Here is a 23,016-nt window from a genome sequence, read left to right on the forward strand (position 1 = left end):
GTTTCCATCTGATGGAAAATCTTTTGATCCACAATGAGTCATTTTCAGGGTTTTTCAAAGAGGTATTTCTTTTTGAAGTCTCTGAGAGGGAAAAATGGAGCTTGGAGCCAGCACAAAGCACACTGACCCTAAGGGGTACTGGAAAGTTGCTTTCTCAGAGTGCTGTGGGTGAATGTTTTCGAAAGCTGCTTGCCTGGCACAAAAGAGGAATTCTGAAAGGCTGACAGAAATGTTCCTCATTTCAGCCCATATCAATTTATTACTCATCAGATCATTAGGGTTTTACACAGTGGTTGGTTTATGCAGGCCCCAGTGTGTAATGAACCCAAGAAGTGAAAACTCCCCCAGAACCCCAGGCTCTGCTAAGACAGGTAATCTACTTTCCAGTGAATGAGAGTGGACTCAAGTTTTGTAGTTGTAATCACAGATTCGCTCTGATTAGTCAGATGTCCCAGAACTGTAAATTAGAGTGTTTTATTTTTGCTTCAGTATATACATCTGTATATGCATAGCTAAATGGATATGGAGATCATTTTCAGTTTGAAATTTGCATCACTTAACCAGTGTTTATCCACATTGTACAGTACTGATGTTGCACGGGGCATCAGGGCAAAGTGCTACAATAAAACATAGGACATCTGTGATCTTAAAAGGCACTTTGCTCTGTTCTTGCAGAGCCGCAGATTGCTGCTGTGAATGCCAATGCTATTTAGGGAGGAACAAGGGTGACAAAGGTACATCCTGGATATCTTAGATTTGCCTGTGGACACACGTGCAGCTTGTCTCTGAAGCCAGGAAGGGCCTGATTAAATACAGGGCCCACCCACTGTGAGAAAACACTGTGGCATCCCAGCTGCCATTCAGAATGTGAAATCCAGGATATGACCTGTCAAGATGAGCCACTTCAGCATATTGTGGCATTGCAGCTGTCACTGGGATACATAAGTCTCAGAGAAAAGCATTCAAACTGTTTCCATGGTGGAATGAATACAAATGCATAGCAGCTCTAGTCATATTTGAATGTGAGTTTTTTTCAACAGGATGGTTTATACTAATTATGCAGATGTGTGCTAGTGACCCCAGTACCTCTTCTCGTCTCTGATTGCTGAGCATTTTCTGAAGGCATATTTATCTTAGTTTATATCTGAGAGGGGCAAGGAACATTTTAAAACCATACAGAGTTAAGATATGCAGTTTCCCTTCTTCCTCAAAGAAGACAAAATTGTTATAGATTATCCAAGCTACATCAATGACACATCTGAAAAAGAGTTTTCACAACCTAGATTCATTTTATATTTATTTCTTGATGTTGAACGTATTCTCTTCAACTTCTGACAAATGCATAGTGTTAGCAACACATTTATAATAGAACTTCAAAACTTCTAACTTGTACCATTAGTGTCAGGAGAAGCCCGGTGATTATAATTAGTGATTTGATAAGCATTTTTCTAATAAGAAATTAACAGACATCAACCCACAGTTGTGCCAAATAAGTGGTAATAAAAATTGAGGGAGGAAATTTCCTTCCGGGTGTGTGTGTGTGTGTATGTGTGTGCATGTACACACATACACACACACACACACACACACACATATATATATCTGAATAGCAAACTGGAGATATAAAGTTACATGTGTTATATATGTTTACAGATATGACTCCATGTATTAATGTATTATATTTAATTGTATACATAAATATAATATATAACATATAACTATACATGTTATATACTAAATAGGATACTCACATGGATACTTTATTAATTAGAATGAAATGATCTATTACCTAATGATACCTATAACAATTTGTTTCACTTGTTTATCTCAGAAACTCTTGATTCCAATAATTCATTAATTTAACAAGTATGTTCATGCTTGTTATGTAAAAATGTTCAGCAGATAAGTGTTTCTACTTGTTTGCATATAAATTTAGAACTTATATATCCCAAAATAACTGAAAGCCATAACTGAACTACAGAGTAACCTTCAGACCTTCACACTTGTCACTTCATTGCACTGTGACAGATTTTATTTATTTATTTTTGCCCCAAGTACCTATCATATTCCCCAGATGGCTTAGCCATCATCACTGGCAGATTATGAATAATGTTTTACACTGAACAGATGTAAGCAATTTGTAATTTTTCCCCTTTCTGAACCAGCTTTGTTTTGATGAATCAACTGGAAATTGAAACTTAAGTAGAACTTCTGTTTGAAAAAGAGCAATGTTTTCCCACATTGGAGTCTGTAGTCAGCTCTTAAATATAGACGAGAAACAACGAATAGGGGAACTGGCCAGGGAGTGTGGCAAGAAAACAAGATCATTTCTTAGCATTGCCATATAATTCCAATTTCTTTATTCTATAGAACCACATATTTTAAAAAAGTTTTAAGTTGCTTCAAACCAACCAAAAGTTTATCAGGTTGCCTGTGTTTCTATCCAGTAAGAATATTCTTCAAAATAACTGGAATTCTGGAACTATAGTAAGTGCTGGTGAAACGTTAAGAGAGAAAGAAATGAGCCATCCCTTTGACAAGGAGGTGTTTGTTCTGCTGAATGGTATTTTATGTAGTCATACAAATTATAATTATATTTTTGACCCTTACATAAGCAAGTCAAATTGAGCCTTACTGGCAATGCAGTGTTAGGATAAGCTCTCTACAAGCTGTAAATTAGGCGAATAATCTCTCTACAAGAGATTATTCATTTTGAATAATGACAAAAATGTCTGTCTAAGATCTTAATTCTATGGCTAAAAAAGGCACATTTGTTTATACATCGATATCCTATTCACAAATAATATACTTTCCTTACAATAGCCAGTGGCCAGACCTAAAACGCCACTCAATGTCCAGAGTTCAATAATGGTCCTGCACTTTCAAAGCCTGTTTCTGACCTAATAATTCTTGCAGTGGAAAGACCAATTATAATGAGTATCCTTAGCTTTCTTTAAAGTCTATGAAAGCAATCTGATTGGCAGTTGGTCTAGAATAAATGTGAATAACTGAATACTTGCAAATCGAGAACTTCATATTGCTACAGATAGAATTTGATAACAAAAATGTAAGCTATCCAAAGGCAAATACTAATGCACTTCTTATTTCTGTGAATTGAATACTTAATTTCAATCATCACTAATACAGAAAGTTTAATGTTAATATATAAAGTACAATTCAGTAGAATTCATAGACCATCCTCAAAGTTTATTTAACCCTTGCCTCCTTTAAAAAAAAACAACATGAAATTTATGTAATTCTTTAGTAATATTTTGAATTGCAAAATAAATTAAACGATATGATTTGAACCCAATCAAAACAAATATATTTATTTTGCTACTTCTTCTATCCCACTCTAAGAATCTATATGTTTCTCTGACAGTGAATAATTGCAGGTTCTAATAATCTGGTAAAATATATTACTTTTATTCCTTTTATAAAGACAATGTCTCATACCGTCACCCAGCCTGGAGTGTAGTGGCATGATCATAGCTCACTGTAACCCCAAACTCCTGGGCTGAAGTAACCCTCCCAACTCAGCCTCTCTGATAACTAAGACTACAGGTATATGCCACTACTTCTGGCGATTTTTTTTTCTTTTTTGTAGAGACAGGGTCCTGCTATATTGCCCAGGCTGGTCTCACACCTTGGGCCTCAATGACCCTCCCACCTTGACCTCCAAAAGTGATGTGATTGCAGGTATGAGCCACTGTGCCTGGCCTAAGGATCATATTTACTAAGTCTTTTGTGTAGGCAGCTATTGGAGGAACCCATTAGGTGTATTTTCTTATTTACTTAAGAAACTCCCAGAAATAGAAATTCCATTTGACCCAGCAATCCCATTACTGGGTATATACCCAAAGGATTATAAATCATTCTATTATAAAGACACATGCACACGTATGTTTATTGCGGCACTGTTTACAATAGCAAAGACCTGGAATCAACGCAAATGCCCATCGATGATAGACTAGACAAGGCAAATGTGGCACATATACACCATGGAATACCATGCAACAGTAAGAAATGATGAGTTTGTGTCCTTTGTAGGGACATGGATGAATCTAGAAACCATCATTCTCAGCAAACTGAAACAAGAACAGAAAATCAAACACCATGTGTTCTCACTCATAGGTGGGTGTTGAACAAGGAGAACACATGGACACAGGGAGGGGAGTATCCCACATGGAGGTCTGTTGTGGGGGACTGAGGTAGGGACAGCGGGGGATGGGGAGATTGGGGAGAAATAACATGGGGAGAAATGCCAGATATAGGTGATGGGGGATGGAGGCAGCAAACCACATTGCCATGTGTGTACCTATGCAACAATCCTGCATGATCTGCACATGTACCCCAGAACCTAAAGCACAATAAAAAAAAGAAAGAAACTGAATGGGTTGGCTTACCTTGCCCCCTGACTTTTTTCTTTTTAGATTCTGTAATGTAAAATTCCTTAGCCATATAACAGAGTCCCTGAGTTCCTGAGTTTGCTTTAATACACAATTGTTAGGCCCCAAATAAAAGGACTTTTTTTTCCTTATCTGTACAAAATGTGGAATCCTCTGGATATCCTTTAAAGAGTTCTCATAAATTTTAAGGCTTTGCAGCCTTCTTCCAAATAATAATATTAATATAGCAACTGAGATAATTCAGAGGTTTTTTTTTTTTAGTTAAGTAACCCCATTAGAGATGCAATATGAGATTTCTTAATATTTTATACTTAATATTTCCCAATATTTTAATGGAGTTTATCCTCTAGTAGTCTATACTTTCTTTTTGAACCTATGTATACCCTAGATCCTTCTCTTGCCTTCTGCACTCTACCTGTAGTACATGCATTTTTGCAGTTTATGCATGAAATTTAAGACAGTATCAAACAATATTACATTAATGTACTAAAAGAGAAGCAGATGGTCAAGAATACTACACACTTCTTTGTAAACTAACTCCCACAGATGGTCTTTCTTCAGATTTTTTGCCCAACTAGAATCAATCATCAAACAAGTGATTTGAGAGGCTTTATTATGGAAATATTCCTCTTGAACAATAACAACAACAAAAAGCCATTTCAATCACATTTTCATTTTAAAGAAAGTTATGTTTCACCATCTTTAAGTTTATTGTTATAAAGTCTGAGTTAATTATCTCTATCAACTTATATTCTTATTCAAAGTGTCAGTAAAAAGTTTGTGGCTTTCATTTTTGAATTTCTATTATACCAGTGTAACAGAAAGAAAACAAATTGTATAGAATAAATGTTTGTCTTAGGCAGTGCCTCTAAATTTAAGTGAATTTCATGATTGCTACATTGAGTTGAATTGTATAGTTCACACTCTAGATAGATACCACATGATCATTTTTCTCTCCTTTTCAAGTCCTAAAAAAGCAACTATTGAATTTTTTGTTTCTTCAATTTGTTTTGTTTTGTTTTACTAGATGATTTCAAGCCCTAGTTGTATAATTCAGGCACTAATTCATTAAATTATTTAAATAAAAACAAGAGTTAAATGAAACTGAACTTAAATTTGTTAGTTGGGTTGAGTGCTATACGAGCCTGTGTTACCGGGAAAGGGACCCAATCTAGACCCCAAGAGACAATTCTAGTATCTCAGACAAGAAAGAATTCAGGGTGAGCCCACAGAATAAAGTGAAAGCAAGTTTATTAAGAATGTAAAGGAATACAAGAATGGCTACTCCATAGACGGAGCAGCCCCAAGGGCTGTTGGCTGCCTTTTTTTTATCTTTATTTCTTGATTATCTGCTAAACAATAGGTGGATTATTCATACTTTCCCTTTTTAGATTTTATAGGGTAACTTCCTGACATCCATGACATTTGTAAACTCTCATGGCACTGTGGGAGTGTAGCAGTGAGGATGATCAAAGGTCAGTCTTATCATCGTCTTGGATTTTTGGTGGGGTTTGGCTGGTTTCTTTACTGCAAACTGCTTTATCAGCAAGGTCTTTATGACCTGTGTCTTGTGCTGACCTTTTATCTCATCCTGTGACTTAGAATGCTTAATTGTCTGGGAATGTAGCCCAGTAGGTCTCAACCTTATTTACCCAGCTCCTATTCGTGATGGAGTTGCTTTGGTTCAAATTCCTCTGACACATGTACATAGGTAGTGTGACTGGACTTTGTTAATGTGGTTGCTTCAACATGATATATTACATTTCATTTATGTGTTGATTCATAATTTACAGTGAATTATTATTTGTATAGTATCATTCAATTGCTTCAGCATTCCTAAAGGGAAGATGTTTATGCCCAAATTTAGAGATCAGGAATCTGAAACACAGACATGACAAGGACTAGCCAAGGCTTAGCACTTGCATTCTGAAGGCTGACGCCATTCAAAGTCCTAGGATTTTTCACTGTACCGAAGTTATTCATTAGGAACATTAACATTATTTTAGAAACTTTTTCTATATTAATGTTCTTGAATTCGGCAACCATTTTATAAATGCAGTTTATAAATTAAGTGATTCTGCCTAAAATGTATGGAAGGTATCATCACTGACTAACAAAAAGTAAAGGATTAGCAATGGTTTGAAAAGACTGACCTTTCACCAAACAGAGATTGACATGTAGAGGGGAAAAAACAAGGCAGGTATTTAATAATATTTGCCTAATGAAAAATATTTCATATCATCTTATGGTCCTTTAAAGTTTCAGGACTAAAAGTTGAAAGTTTTCCTCTAATATTTTGGAGCAGAATTATAACAGTGGCTTTGGAATGTAATTGAAAATCCAAAGCCTGCATCCTTGACGTTGTCTGAGCATTATTCCTTCATGGAGGTTTTCCACAGCTGGAAAATTCCTTTTTATATGCTTATGAAAAGTCTTTTTTGAGTCTTCAATTTGTGCCAGGGACAAGTCAATTGTCTAAATGGGCAGTGCCCCTGCAGTATCTGCCCCCTTTATGGCAGGAATAAAAATAGAGAATAAAGGTTTATGTTTGACCTACCTCCCCAAATGCTATTGGTTTGATACTTACTGGGAATGCTTTTAGCAACCACTTAGAATTTGCTTATGGCTATCTTAATTCTAGTCATTTGCTGGGCTTTAAGAACTCTGCTTTTTGACTGATGTTTAGTGTACTTTGATAGAAAGAATTTTACATTATTCAAAGGAATATAGATCACATTTGTTTGTTCTTAGTTTTCTTGAAATTGATTTTAGGAAAACTGTCTGGGAGGTTAATGTAACCTGATTTATTGGTGTAAACTGAGAATATCCATTTGTAAATAGTCCAAATCAAGCTAAAATAAGATCATCAGACCATTAGAAGACTTGTTTATATTTTGTTGTCACAGTAAACTTAACTTTCATTGGGAAGCTAACTTCATATAGGCTGGGGAATATGGAAGTAAAGTCTCTAAGTGCCTCCTTGAACTCCATGTTAATGTAAGGCAAAAATCTGCATGGATGAGCACCTAGATCATGCTCATCTTCCCTGTCTAATCCACTTTACTAAGCTTTAGGGTTACCTACACCACTACCACCCTTGTTTTTTAAGGATTTTTTTTTCTTCATAGGACTCCATGTCCTGTGATTAATGATTTCATGGTTTCCTTTCAATCTTAGTAAGAAAAATGTAGTTTCCGTGGATTTTTATTTTCAAAAAGTAATCTGATCTCATAAGAGCACTTAAGTGTTAATCTAATTTAACTCCTTTATCATGCTTCAGAAGACCATCTCTCTTCTGTTTTTCTAGTATTTCACTTTTTATACGTCACCACTTCTTCATTCTGGCAGTTTTGATTATGAGTTTCAGTTTTTTCTCAGAAGGATTAAAAGTGAAGGTCATTAAAAATGGTAATGCATTAAAAGAAAAGGCCTTTAACATCTGTGGTTTGACATCTGTTTCATTTTTGCTCTGCCTCAAATTTACCAGCTTAAGATTTTAAACATTATCTTTGACAACTCCCAAAAGATATTTTACTAAATGCAGTTATAATCCATCTATTATGTGATGCTTATTTTTAAAATTCCCCTTCACCAAAATCTAGCCCACATATGATGATTTGAATCACTCATGTAGTTTGGGAGACATCTATTTTAATTCCATTCGACAATCTGACATGGTTAAATAAAGTCCAGAGTATTCTCTTCAGTTATTTTTGTTTTTGTTTAATTTTTCTCCTTTTTCGGCAAAATCCCATTTTCCTGTGACTTCATTCTCTTACATTAGCTTAGGTTTGAAATTGTAATGGGTTATTTTATAACTTTCAGATAATCAAACATTATCAAAACATCATGTTTTTAATAACCAATCATGTAATTTTATATGTCAATTAAAATAAATAAATTTGAAAGAAATACATTAATTATGAATTTGTCAGGAGAATACGTAATATCACCCCTAGTAACAAGTATTATAGGAAAGTGGAAATTATGTTGTAAGTTTTTCAGTAGGGATGATCTTATCAAATAGCTCTGTAATGCAATTTAAGAGAAACACTGCATGTTATGGCAGATAAAGCAGGGGTAGTTAGTATCTGCCAGCAAGATGTGAAGATTAGACTACTGCTATGTTGGATGGACTCTCATGTTCTTTATTCTGAATTCATACTACTTTTGGTCAAATAGAAATGAAAGTTGTAGATATAGTGAAACCATATTAAGATCTTCATTTTGTTGGTGAGTAAACTGTGTCTGAATATGTTTAAATGGTTTGTCCAAGATTACATCATTAACAAAGGTAAAGCAAAGCCAGGCTTCAGCTTTTCCCAATAATTTCTCACTATTGAATATTGTTACTCAAGGATTGGCAAGTTGTGAGAAGGTTCCATTTAATTAACATTACAAATCTCTAAAATACCAACAAGAATAAATTAAATAAGCATTTTAAGTACCTATTGTATATCTAGCATTGTGGTGAATATGAGTTCAAAATAAAAACATCATTTATCACTTCTGTTTCTAATTTTATTAGATAATAATAATATTCCATTTTCTCTCTTTACAAATGGAATAAACAACTAATACCTGAAAATGTTCCTAAGTAACTTTTTTAATTGACTTTTCTTGTTCAAAACTTATGAAGCTACAGGTCAGGAGGAATATTTTCTGTCTCCTCTGCAGCCTGCAGTGTACTGGAGCTGGCTTGTACGGTCTTGCAATATCTGATTGGGCCATCTCTTCTTAATTCAGTGTTCACTAATGTCAGGTTTGTAGCTTGAAAGCAGCCATGATGGTAACATTTACACCACAGAAATGGACAAATCTTATATATTAGCAGCACGGACTCCCCACACCCAGTATCTGCTTTAAGCATTCACCAGCATACCAACGTACGGCTTGTTGGCTGAGAAAAACTGGGCAAGCTATTTCACGTCTTAAGCCACAACTGCATCCTCTATGAAGTAGGGATGATAATATATTCTGTAGCATATATTGTAATATTTTATGAGGATCACGTGAAAGTGATTTGAAACTATATGAAGTAAAATTACTAATATCACAATAATGAGAGTTATATATTCACTAAATATGAGATAGTTGCTAAAACCAACTTGAATAGGTAGATCTAGAATTTCTTAACATTGGATCCACCTGGATGTAACAATGTGCATAGCCAGATAAAAAGAAGAGGGGTGAAACTCAGAGTTAAGGGCAAAGCCTTGTTTCTGTGATAGACCTCAGATAACATACATTGGTACTGAATAGAATATAGTGATAACTGATCATAAAGTAGTATTCCCATTCCTTTCTTCATGCCATGAGTCCTTTATGCCTCTGAAGAATTAAGCTTATAAAGTTTGTTAAAGCATTTTCTGTATATATACTCTGAAGGGCTTCTGTAGGAAAGATTTTCTACTTTCTTCTCAGCTACTTAACACAGAGCTCTGAATACAAAGGGCACATAGAAAAAATATTAACAATTGACCTCTTAAAGTTACAAACTTCTGCTTTCACTTTAATGACACTTCAAAATACCTTCAGAAGCATCATGCAACTCTGCATGGAAATTCTAACCCTTTGGTACCATGTCATTGCCTTTGTCATTTGCAATGTGGTTAAATAATATATGTATATATTGAAAGTACGAAATTGTCTTCTAACTTCAAGTACTTTTGGAAGTGTACACGTGTACATGTGAAAAGTGGGCCTTTTATACTGGTCATCTCTTATTTACCTTTAAAAAAATTCCCAAAAATCTTCATACATAGAAAGTAAAATTATTATTGATACTGGCTTGTTAATCACTGTAACACCATGTAGATCATTATTTACTTTTTTCCACCAATTAACTCAATTAACTCTGTGTTGAAAATGATCCTAAGGTTTCGCTACTCCAAGCTGAATGTTCTTAAGTGGCTAAAGAATACAATTTATTTTGTTAAAATTAAAATAGTTATGGTCAGGTATATGTGAGCTTAAATCTTTGTCCTGTTACCTACAACTTCTGTGACCTTACATTGATTGTTTATCCTTCCTTTCCTATCACCACCAAACCTCAATGTCCTCATCTATGACATAACATCTACTCATAGGTTTTCCATCAGGATTAAATGAAAAAGCACCATATATAGAACTCTTTATACTGTCTCTGGCCCATTATATATACTCAATAAATTATTCTTATTGTTACTTATTGATAACTGCTTGTCCTTTTACCCCTAGGTTTATTCTTAGCTTGCCAAATCCTGTTCATTACACCTCTCTGTCCCTTTATTTACATGCATTAGAAGAAAATTTAAGATCTATCACTTATTGTCTGTCTGGCACACTATAAGGATTAATTCATAGCAGAGTGAATTATTCTCAGCAAGTATAGCGCTGGAAGTTCCATTTTTATTTGAAGAATTTGCTGTCAACCCTGCTTTATCTGGCAGCACAAGCCATTTCATAATCTTAAAAGGTATCATGAACTGTACCAAAATAATTTCCAAACAAAATTAACTTGTTTGTGTTTTACGTAATATATTGCAGACTAGAATACAATGACAGGACTATTTTAACAGTTGGGAAGAAAACAGCAGAGGTATTCCATTTCAATATGTCCAGGGATGACTGCTTTAAGTTCCATGTTATACAGCTGATACACATATACTCCTCATAAGAATGAACAAACATATTGATAAATGTGACTGATGGAATCTCAAAACACATATATTTATTCTTGCTCCATGCTGTGATTTTTGGTGGAAAAATCATATCATCATAAATGGTCTCTGTTAGCTTTCTGGGGTGACTGTAGAGTTGGGGTTGTGCAGACATTTCCTGCAAAGATTAATTATAAAAAACCAATTATTTTATAATATCTCAAATTAATTTAGACTGGAAGATCAAAAGCCATATTTTTACACTTAACGTAGTCTTCCAGGGATATCAAGCAAAAATCTCAGTTATCGAATGTTAAATATGAGAGGAGAAATAGAGGAGACTTATGAATTAAGAGTATAAAGTTATATTTTGTTATACACTTCATCTCACATTCCAGATAGAAGAATTTCTGGGCTCATTAATGAAAAGTTTGCTTATAATATAACATTAAATTACAACTATTGGCACAGTGAGATTCTATCCTCTATATTCAAATTCTTCTAGAAATTGTCACATTTGATTTTTGGAAGAAGAATAACATTTTCATAGGAAAAAATATGATTATTAGGTTGGTACAAAATTAATTGAAGTTTTTGCCATTACTTTCAATAGCAAAAACCACAATGTTTTTTTGCCGTTACTTTCAATAGCAAAAACCGCAATTACTTTTGCACCAATGTAATACTTCTAACCTTTTAGACATTTTTATTTAAATATAAATACAAACGAATACTTTGTGTCTGTCAATATGTTGAACGTGAGCTCTCCTTAGTGTCAATATTGTTAAATATAACTTTTTTTTTCTAAAACCCTGGTTGCTTGAAATAATCAGGTATTTTGACTCATCAGGTGATTATTATCTGTTTTTATTATGAGATAAAATATAAAATCATACTGGATTTAAAATCAATAAGTGTTTATTAGGTACCTTCTTTTCTTTTCAGTGTATTGAAAAGAAGGAAGGAAAGAGAACAAAATGGTGAGGAGGAAAGAGACAAGGAATAAGCATGTTTCACACAATTTCATGGACAGAGAAGATTGAAACTACAATATAATTTTATAGAGGAAACCCCAAAGCTGTAGAATTAAATATTTGTTTCACAATTAAGGAAACATTTCCACTGAGGTTATGTGACATGACCACAATTGTCCAGTCAATATTGTAGTCACAGAAGTTTCCAAGAGAGAAGTGGGATGGAAGAACGATTGTTTTGGGATATGTTGAAAGTCAAGTAGTATTATTTATTATATGTCAAGCTTTAGGATCTTTTACCTTTACTATCTCTTTTACAGAATCACAACTTTTTATGTTAAATATTGTTAACTGAGCTCCAAGGAAGTGACACAGCTTTCTTAAGTACCAATAAACATATCACAAATTCAAAGCTGTATCTTCTGACTATAAATATAGCCTTCTAGAGCACAATGATTTGGTGGGTAGAAACATTTCATATTTTGACTTTGTTTGAAGTAAGAAATGAAACTAATATGTTGGAGGTAGAGCATATAAGACACCTCACTTAGCCAAAACAGAGCTTTCACGTTGAGAGAAGTGAGATCTACAGAGGCTATCAAATGTATCAAATAGTTATAAATGTTCTATTTACACATATAGTCAAGACTGAATGTTTCATACGACAGAAGAAGGTATAATAATAAAACAAAAGGTAAGGAAAGAAGGAAGAAAGGAGGGAAGTAAGGATAGAAGAAAGAAAGGAAGGAAGGACAGAGGAAATTAGTAATATTAAAAATAAAACATAGCCTCTCTGATAAAAAATAATTTGTATATGTCTATGTATGAATATAACATATATTAAGATCCAAATCAGCCAGAGAAGAAAAAGGATGCCACATGTTGTAGCAGTAATTATCTTTATGTGGTTGGATTATAGGTAATATTTTTCTTACTCAGATTTTTTTTCCTTCAAATTTTAGACATGCAGCTTACAATTTACATAAAAAGAAATACATGTATGCAAGCTAAATTATTGAATTTAAAATTTTGCTAAATTTTAAACTATAACATGTACATTTGAAGTAAAAATTAGAACATGTTGTACTGAAACAGTGTGAATATTCCATGATTTTATCAATGTATTATTTCCAATTTAATATTCGTTCCAACGAGGATGAAAAACAACTTAATATTCTATTTTTGATATACTCCATAAAAATTTGCAGTTTTTAAATATCAAATTGTATAAAGGTGGATACATTCAGGTATGGATTTCAAAATTACAGTCTGGGCTCTACCTTTTAATATTATCTAACCAATTATGCTAACAGAATTAGAAAGAATGTCTATTCTTGTTATTTTTACATGTAGAATTTGTTACTGGACAAATACTGAATTGCAATAATTTAGATTGGCCTATACAATTTCAGGCACAATATTAGGTTGATAATAAACACAAAATATAGTCTTATAGACTGCATTTGATCAGATCTGTGTTTTTAAATTTTTAGAATGTTATTACTTATGGCCTGACTTATTTAAGGCATTTTCCAACTTATGTGTTACATATTGATGCCATTTATTAAGGTGTATTTTTCTGTGACACTTTTTAGAAATCAATAGGATAAGTGGCATTTATTTTGTATTGTTTCTTCAAAAATGTCCTGAAATATTGATGGCATATTTTTCTTTGATATTATTCAAAGTATTGCAAATCAAATATCACCAACTAATTTTTCTGTTAACATTTCTAAAGCTAAATTAATTCAATATTTCAACTGCATATAGTTATTTATTTCAAACAAGACCAAAAGAAGTTTCTAAAGCCACTCTACTCATTATTTTCAAATAAGATGCTTTGCAATCAGTTTCATTTTCAAGACACTTCAGTGATATTTTATTTGTGATACCTCATAAGATGCCCTGTATCAAAAAAGGTTGATTGCACATCTCTGACACTGTTTTAAAGCATGTAACCCAATAATTTTGCCTTCAACATTTCTGACATTGTAGTTACTTATTTGTATTGCATATAGAAATTGCTTTGGTATTTGTCTATGAGCAGTCATAGTTATATAAACCTCTAAAAAATCTCTCCAGAATTAGAAAATAGAAAGCATTCGTTGATATTTAGAACTTGGAGCTTCATACAAGTAGTATAGCAGCATTTTTCTCACTTTAGAAATAAATCAGCATAACCCTCATACTGCCAAATTATTTCTAATCATGGACTTTGCTTAGTGGAAATACTCTTTTTTTTAACTGAATTTGAATTTGCTTGGCTTAAACATTTATAAATAGATACATTTTTAACTAACCAACTTAATCACCTAACATCTGTAACCATACACAGATCACATTCACAACACTTTTCCATAATCATTATTTCATGTAAAAAAACAAACAAACAAAAACAAAACAAAACAAAACAAAAAACACTTGTTTTCTCAAAGCCCAGAGTGCTTCAGGCCACATCATAGTTTCTTCAAAGTCTTCGAAGAAGTTTGACTATGCTCCTGGCTTAGAATCAATGTCTATGGATTCCACATTATGTCAATAGTGTATAGGTTATGGTTTTGCTCATTCAGTTCCCGTGAGTTATGAGAAAATTCCTAGATGGTCTTCTCTGAAAATTCCTTATAAAACCTTCTTTATGGATAACAGACAGTCTTAAAACAACTGTGATATCAAAGGGTTCATAACACATTTTATACAGCTCAAAATATTTAGCCCACAGCCTTCACTAAATGAGAAAAAGAGAAAATATGTAAGGCTAATCCTGACTGGGAAAAGGGAGAAGATGAAAGACAAAATATAGAATTATAATGGCCAGGTATATTTTTCCTGTTTGGGATGTTTCCAGTGAAGTTTAAAAGTATAAATTTATTTAAGGAAATGAAGTAACATATCACTTTAAGTTTTTTCATACTCAGTACTCTAGATGTATTTTATCTCTCCTGGAAAGCACTATAAAAGTTTTAAAAAAGAGAAAAGAGGAAAATAATACTATGTTAAATCTAAAGCAAGTTTATTAAATACAGCAACCATCCAAATCTAACATAATATTCCCCTTAAATTTGGATGACAGAGTACGTATCTCTCCAAATAGAAGACAATAGTAAAATCTAAATAATTTTAAAAACATATTAAGGTTTTGTGTTTATAATTAGACAACTTTAAAAGTAAGAAAAAAATCCACACTCTTTCAGCTGCTTTCAAAAAAGATCATTGTCCTTAAGGAAATGAATATGCCAAGAAATGTTGGAAGCCTCCTTTCTTCCAGAGGTGATGATTAATTTGTGAGTTTGCGTGCTTTTCACACCAATGTTTGGTAGCAATGATGGATTTAAACATTTTGACATACTTTATTGCCTATAAAATACTTATAAGCATTGAAATATATTTTACCTATTTAATAAAATGTTAAATGGTATAAGTGGTAAACTATCAATTATTCTACAACTTTTTTTATTGTTGTTGTTCTTATGTGAATAGAAGTAAGTCTTCTAATTTGCTTTAGTAAAATGTGACTTGGAAAATGGAGCTGAATAAATCAGTTGATATAACATAGATAAAGCTTTTTTCCTTGGATTTTTAATTGTAATATCAACATTTTGAAAATCTGTAGCCACAGTTTCCATCTATTTTTTTCTAGGAGGATTACTTAATCTGTACCCAATGATCATGACTTGTGCAGTCATATTTAATTCTTTTGAGAAAATGTTACTCTGTTTATTATATAAATGTTTGCTATGGGTTCATTTCAAAGTTGAGATTCTAGAGTAATATTTACCTACATCCCAGGTCCCCTGGGTATTTATTTAACCTCAAGAATAAGAAAGAATATAAGGGATAAAGAAAAAATAAATTAAAAGCATCAAATTTTCTAAATGCTTAAAAATATTTCTTCAGTTATCCTTTAAAATATTATTCATAAAGATACCTTTTAAATTTTCTACATCATGTAATTGTTATAAGATATGCTCTATGTTTCTCTAAATTCTTCTTGATTTTGTTTTTTGTTTTTCCAGCTACTGGCTGACCAACAAAGTTCCTATCAAAAGACCCAGCACAGGTCTCCTCATGTATACACTTGCCACAAGATTCTGTGATGAAATTCACCTGTATGGATTCTGGCCATTTCCTAAGGATTTGAATGGAAAAGCTGTCAAATATCATTACTATGATGACTTAAAATATAGGTACTTTTCTAATGCAAGCCCTCACAGAATGCCATTGGAATTCAAAACATTAAATGTGCTACATAATAGAGGAGCTCTAAAACTGACAACAGGAAAGTGTATAAAGCAATAAAGTACATTTTGAAACATACAGACAATATGCACTTCTTTTCTGAAGATGCTTCTGAAGATTTGAAAATAGGATCCAAAACATGGCTGGGTTTCAGCATCCACCAATTAACTGAAAGGTTGATAAAGGACATTCATGAGAAATTTACTACCAGCTGATGAAATACCTGCAAAGTGCTCTAAAAATTAAATATTTTGACTTCAAGGGTCCTAGTAAGTGCCACTTCCACTAAGAATACAGTTTGAATGTATAATCAGTAGTGTTTACAAGATCCAACAGTGCACTCATCATTAGTTAGCAAAGTAAATAGGTTCATCACTGTCAGGCTGCCCACAGCAACGCCAAGCACATTAGAAGAGAAACCCCAGGAACACAACTCAGTCCTTGGGAAATTAAACCATCCTTGTCATCAGAAATCAAGATGGAAGCAATTTGAGCAATGAAATCCATAAGATTAAACAACTCAAGTAAATGCCTTCAGTCAGGACTCTGAGTCTGAATTTTATGTTTAAATTTATGTTTTTGTTTGTCTTCTGGAATCTCTTTTGGTTTGGGTATTGGGGTGCATAGAAATCCTTTCTGAGATACATATGAATGAGGAAAATGAACTTTACGTAATTATTTTTAGATTTCTTATATTTTTTGGAAATCTATCACACAAAGACTTTAAAAAAAATGTTTTATTTTTCACAACTCTAAACCTCCATATTATTTTCCAATGGTGTAGAAGGTACCAGCTAAACTTGTAATATTAGTGTGCCACTATGTAATATTAGGCCATTCTAAAGAAAAGATGGTAAAATAGGTAGAAGAAAAAAGATCTTTGGTACCAAAGATTATACTTGTGTTTCTACACAGCAAACCATTTTTCTTTAATGAAAAAATATATGATTAACATGAATATATTATTTTGCTATTAATGTGAAAGTTGTCTCTAAATATTTTTAAATTTCCAAACTCACACTTTATTTTCATTTGAAATGTCTTCCACATGTTTTACATTATGTAATAATTTTGTGGAAGCATTTTGCCCTTTAGAATAAATACCTGATTGATATAGAGAAATGTGACTTCCAGTTCTTTGATATTTCCCTTGTTATTCAAATGGAAATATGGGAATGCTCTATACATTACTGTTAAATTTCTTAGTGAAGAAATATAAATTTTAATAGAGTATTGTTTTCAAAGCAAAGATGATTAATTTCAAGAGGTTTAACAAGAAAATTGTGTGTCAATATTTTGCACTTAAAATGAATTTAATTGACCAATATATTCTGCAGTTAAACTTAGTCATAATATCACATGTCTTTTTCAAGAAACACATGAAATTATTAACAAAGTACTTTTAAAAATTTAATGTATAACAGAGTTGACCAATAGGCCAGTTTTCTGGTAACTTATACTATGATAGTAGATTGTTTCTTTAGAAAGCAGAAGCATTGCATTCTCACTTCTCCTTTGATTTCTTATTTCTTGGGGAGAAAATTTGAGAAAAGAAGAAATGGCATGGAGAATATATATGTTTTGTTTCTTAGGGAAAACAGTCTGAGAAATGAATAAATAAAAACCATGAAGAGTGTGTGTGTGTGTGTGTGTGTGTGTGTGTGTGTGTGTGCATGTGTGTGTCCAGGGAAAAGGATATTCAAAGTAGTATAATTCTCAATATTTTTAATTACATGTAGTATTTTTTTAAATGTAGTAAAACCTTGGGATATAGAATATTACATCTTTTGAGAATGTATGTGTCTATAAGTAAGTAAAATATAATGCATATAGGAGACTGATAGCTAAAAATGAATGGAACGTTGATGTACTTTTATAATTAAACCTCTTATCTATTGGATATTGTAAGGGAATTAGACACATGTTTTTAACATAAAGTTGAAAAGTCCGGTTTACTTAACAAATTGAAAGTTATTTATAAAATCTAAATTTGGGCTATTTGCAAATAAGCTGTTCAAGTTGCCTTTAATTTAAATCCAACAAAAATCTAGAAGTCACAAGCAAATTTCTTATAGGTAAAATCCATCCAGGCACTCATTCAACTATGTTTTTAAAAAGCAGTAGCAAGGTACCTTGCCATTTTTAGTATATTTTCTTCTCTTCTTTTTTTTTTTTTTTTTGAGACAGAGTCACACTCTGTCACCCAGACTGGAGTGCAGTGAGGTGATCTCGGCTCACTGGAACCTCCACCTCCCGGGTTCAAGTGATTCCTGTGCCTCAGCCTCCCAAGTAGCTGGGATTACAGGCACCCACCACCACGCCCTGCTAATTTTGTATTTTTTAGTAAAGACAAAGTTTCACCATGTTGGCCAGGCTGGTCTTGAACTCCTGGCCCCAAGTGATCCACCCTCCTCAGCCTCTCAAATTATTGTGATCACAGGCTTGAGCCATCACACCTTCCCATTTTTAGTATATTTTCAATAAATACATTTAAACAATGTTAAGGCCACAGCACACGTATCTCAGCCATTCGTTGTTCTGTGCATTGATGTTTGTCTCATAGATGCATTGAGTAGTGCCTTTTTAGCTTTTTCACATTGCTTTGTCACCGTATCCTTTGTGTTCCCTAAATACATTGCCCACTTCCAAAAATGCTCAGCATGAGAAAAGGGCTTCAGTATCGACTGAGACTACTTTTGTTCATCTCAGGGAACTTTCAATAGTCAAGAATGAATTAAGTTAAAGGTACTTAGGGTTCAAAGAAGGCAAACAGTACAAGCCCATTTTATTCCTTGTTGTATACCTTTCCATCTGCCCTCTGGCTTTCACTGTCTACTGTGGCCTTCTTCCAGGAACAGGGAAAGATCAATGAAGGCTAAAGAATAAGAAAAAGAGTTGAGATTTAACCAATAGGGGAGCATAAAGAATTATAACAAAATCATATTATAAAAGCATATTTGAAATATCTGGAGTTTTTTCTTTTAATTTTGAAAATATCATATACTCGGTTTTAATATTTTAATTTATTTTTTACTACTTAACCCTGTACCTGGCAATGCTCAGGCAGCTGATTGTGAAATATTCCTGTCCTTTATAGAACATGGTTGTTATTGTGCTGTTGACATGAATAGGCCATGGAAACATTCTCATCATTATTAATCAGCCTGTGCTTTAATTAATGTTAAGTTGCGAAAAAAAAAAAAAAGTTAGCAAGTAATAGATTTTCTGGGCAAATCTAATGATTCAGCCCACAGGACTGATGAAAATACTGTGGAAGTTTTTCTATCTGAAAGAAGGTGCTGGGCATTCAAATGTCTTCATGTATTGTATATCATATGAATTGTATATCAATTGCTAATGGGAATTTCTATATTTATGCTTACAAAAGCAATTTATTTAAGTAATGCTAGAGGTAGTGTACATACCAATTAGTTATTCAGCTACTATACAGGAAAAGGATGAATAAATTAATTTATTTCTAATTGAGCCAGTTAGACATAATGCATATAATGTGATATTTGGTTCATAAAAGAGTTGTTTTCATGTGGTTATTGTAGGGAGTATATATAATTGTGGAAGGGGTACGGGAAGAGTTGTGTATAGCTAGTTGTCATCTCTACAATTTTGAAAGTTTTCCCATCAAACATTATCAATATCCCAATGTTTTAAAAATTGAGTGAGGGTTATTATTTGTATTTGATGAAAGAAAATTCAAATAAGACCCACCTAGAAATACTTTATTATATATGTGCTATAGGTATATCTATATAGTGCAAATAGACATGTGTGATGCATATATACAATGTTATATATGTGTATATGTGTGTATACACACTAAGTCTGTAATATGTACACACTAGATTTGTATTATGCTAACATCTTCAGGGTCTGCACTGTGAACTACCTTGGAGATAAGTAAGACCACTTTAGAATAAAGAAGTTCTTTTGAGACTTCAGTTACTAACCTGCTTTAAGAGGTATCTAGTTTATAACTGAATCCTATGTCGTTCATACGTAGAGTTACAGTGAGGGTCTAGTATGTCCAAATCTTAAAAGTAATAATAAAGAAGAAAAGTAAAGCCTTCAAGCTAGCAACGTATTCGAATTACAGTTTTCAGATTGTGGCTCCAGGCCTTGTGTTTCTCATTTAAGTAGCACCTTTTAATAAATATCGTTTCTTTATTTGTACTTGGCAAAAGCACAAGTGTTTCAAATGTAAATAGCAGGAAAAAAAAAGAGTTTACAGAGATAGCATTGCTGCACAGAATAATTGCTACTGAGTATTTCTTATACAATTTGTGGAATTGAAAGATGAGGTTTATTCTGTCAAGTTCATTCTGTTCAACACTGTTTTCTTATTGTTTGTGTATAGCAACCAGGTATTATTGTTTTATCATTTGTAAAATTGTAAAATAAATTAAATCCTTTTTTTCACTGTTTCTTTTATCTCTTATATCCAAACCCTTAATTATACTTTGTATGTCAACATCAGGTGATCACTTTTAAGAAGGTTTTGTCAGTGCTTTTGTTTTCCACTCCCCTTAGCCCTAGTGGTTGGCAATTAGGCAAACCATTTATTTTTAAGTGTATGCATGGGATTATGAACAATATGAAAAACTCCATGACTATTAGGGAATCCTTAATGATTTTTGTGTAGTACATTTGTTTGTGGTTGAGAGGATAAAGTATTTCACAAGTGACAGTCATTTATATCTAATTTATGCTCCCACTGACTAATGTTAGTGGATCATTTTAGCTACAATGGCTTCATACACACCACACATTCTATGGCAGATGCTTGGTTTAGTGTTTCAACTGCTGTTCAATCCACTTAATACTGTTTGCAATTTGCCTTCCCGGAGACGATTCCAAAAAACTCCATGCTTAAATCTTCTTCCATGGCTTTCTATTACTTGCAAGTCTGTTTTCAGACTCTGTATTGATTTGTGCAGAAATATTTAACTGTAATTTTTAGAAGCCACTGTAGCCTTCTGCAATTTTGAAACATTTACTGGAGACCAACAATGAAGCATTGACAATAATTAATAAATATAGATGCTATTTATGTTTACATGATTATTTTTTCAAAGATTCAAATACAATAGGTTATTCCTAGCTATTTTGGGGGGTTATAATCAGATCTCATCATGTAGAACTCAATTTTGGATGTTATGGAAGAGCTTTCAGATTGTAATGAGTTTTGATACCTGAAGCAATTTTCTAAAAGGCAATATTTAAAAATAATTTATTCCTGCTGTCAAATATTATTTAAATGCTTATTGGTTTAGGTATGGTTTTCCCTCTCTTTACTCTTATTATTTTATGTTACAACCCAATCCTTTTCAAAATATATTCTGAGAAACATTGCTATTTAACATGCTCTGCAAAGGAATGATAAATTCTCGCATACTTCTGCAATGTTCCCTGAAATTAATAAGGAATGGTATTATATTACGAACTAGGCAGTCTCCAAATAAAGGAAATGATTTAAATTTTCCTAACCAAGAATTTCAAAATGTAGCGAATTTTTGCACCTTTAATACTTATTTTAAGAAATGCCAAATACACTATTTTTTACAAACCTTTTCTAGAATTAAAATTTTGGCATACATTTTTATTTGCCTTATACTTAAATACCTATAATGTTCTACACAATTTATGATTTAAATATAAATTGCCTTATTCACACCTTTTCCTTATATTACATGCTACAATTTAAAATACAAGTGTCCAGATGAACATTTTGATTAGGTAGGGCCTTTTCAGATAGTTTATTAAAATGTACATTTCTCTAAGTTTTTGAACAAGCTTTATTAGCTGTGGATTACTGTATCAAACCAATCCAATTCACCAGGGCCTATAATGTTAGTATAAAATGGATTGAATATGTACTCATAGTAACCCAAAAATGTACCAGGCCACTTTGAATCTCCCCCATCATATGTTATCCAGGCTTAAATTGTTCTTACTCTGAGCCAAACATAGTTTTTAATATCTTATGTGTATTAACTGATTTAAAACTAATGTCTATGAGATAGATTCTGAAAATATTATAATTTCATAGATAAGATTAAGGGAGAGGTCATGTGATGTGCTCAAAATCACGCAGCTCAAAAATGAGAGAACAAGGACTTGAACTCACTGGCTTCAGTGTCCATGTCCCTAACCATCACATTTTGATGCTGCCTTTTTGCAAAACAGATGAATATTTAATGAGTACAGATCAAAAATATAGGTACATATATAAAAATAATATGTAATTTAAACTTTGGGAAGGTCTAATTATCGATTCCTGCCACCACATAGGACAATCATTTCTAATAATAAGAATATCTTGACTCCCAGGTCAGTGTCTTTCCCCTGATTGGTGCTGGATAAAAACTGCAAATTCTTGCTCCTGACTCTTCTTGATATATTTTTTCCATGCAAGCTGGGTTACCTTTAGGTTCGAATCTGACTTTATGTATCACAGAATTTATTACATTACAGCTATTTAAAGTCTAAATATGAACTTCCTACATAAACGTTTTGATTGAATGTGTTTTATTCATCTCCATGAGCAACTGTTTATAGAAATCTCTTAAAGTTGAACTTCTGAAGATGGCTAAACTCACCCATTTGATATCGTTTTCATTCTGTTTACTAATTTTTCTCTCTTCCTGGGGATAGGAGTAACATAATCTCCAAATGAAGGTGGCAGCTTAATGGTTTGCTCTGTAAACTAGCTTCATTGTGCATAAGCCCATGAGAAGAAAA

At 32.8% G+C, this 23,016-nt stretch overlaps 1 protein-coding gene across 1 annotated transcript in view; it reads left to right on the top strand.

Annotated features, from left to right (window-relative positions):
* Positions 1 to 20,694, top strand: part of ST8SIA4 (ST8 alpha-N-acetyl-neuraminide alpha-2,8-sialyltransferase 4) — an 89,517-nt gene extending 68,823 nt beyond the window's left edge. The window contains exon 5 of the mRNA XM_032275601.1: positions 16,038 to 20,694. Within this exon, the coding sequence (XP_032131492.1) occupies positions 16,038 to 16,320 (283 nt within the window). The 3' untranslated portion in view covers positions 16,321 to 20,694. The remainder of the gene's footprint in view (positions 1 to 16,037) is intronic.
* The last annotated feature ends 2,322 nt before the right edge of the window (positions 20,695 to 23,016 follow it).

Source organism: Sapajus apella, unplaced genomic scaffold, assembly GCF_009761245.1.
Source record: "Sapajus apella isolate SASKATOON/1434 unplaced genomic scaffold, GSC_monkey_1.0 scaffold1, whole genome shotgun sequence".
In the NCBI taxonomy this organism is placed as follows: Eukaryota; Metazoa; Chordata; class Mammalia; order Primates; family Cebidae; genus Sapajus; species Sapajus apella.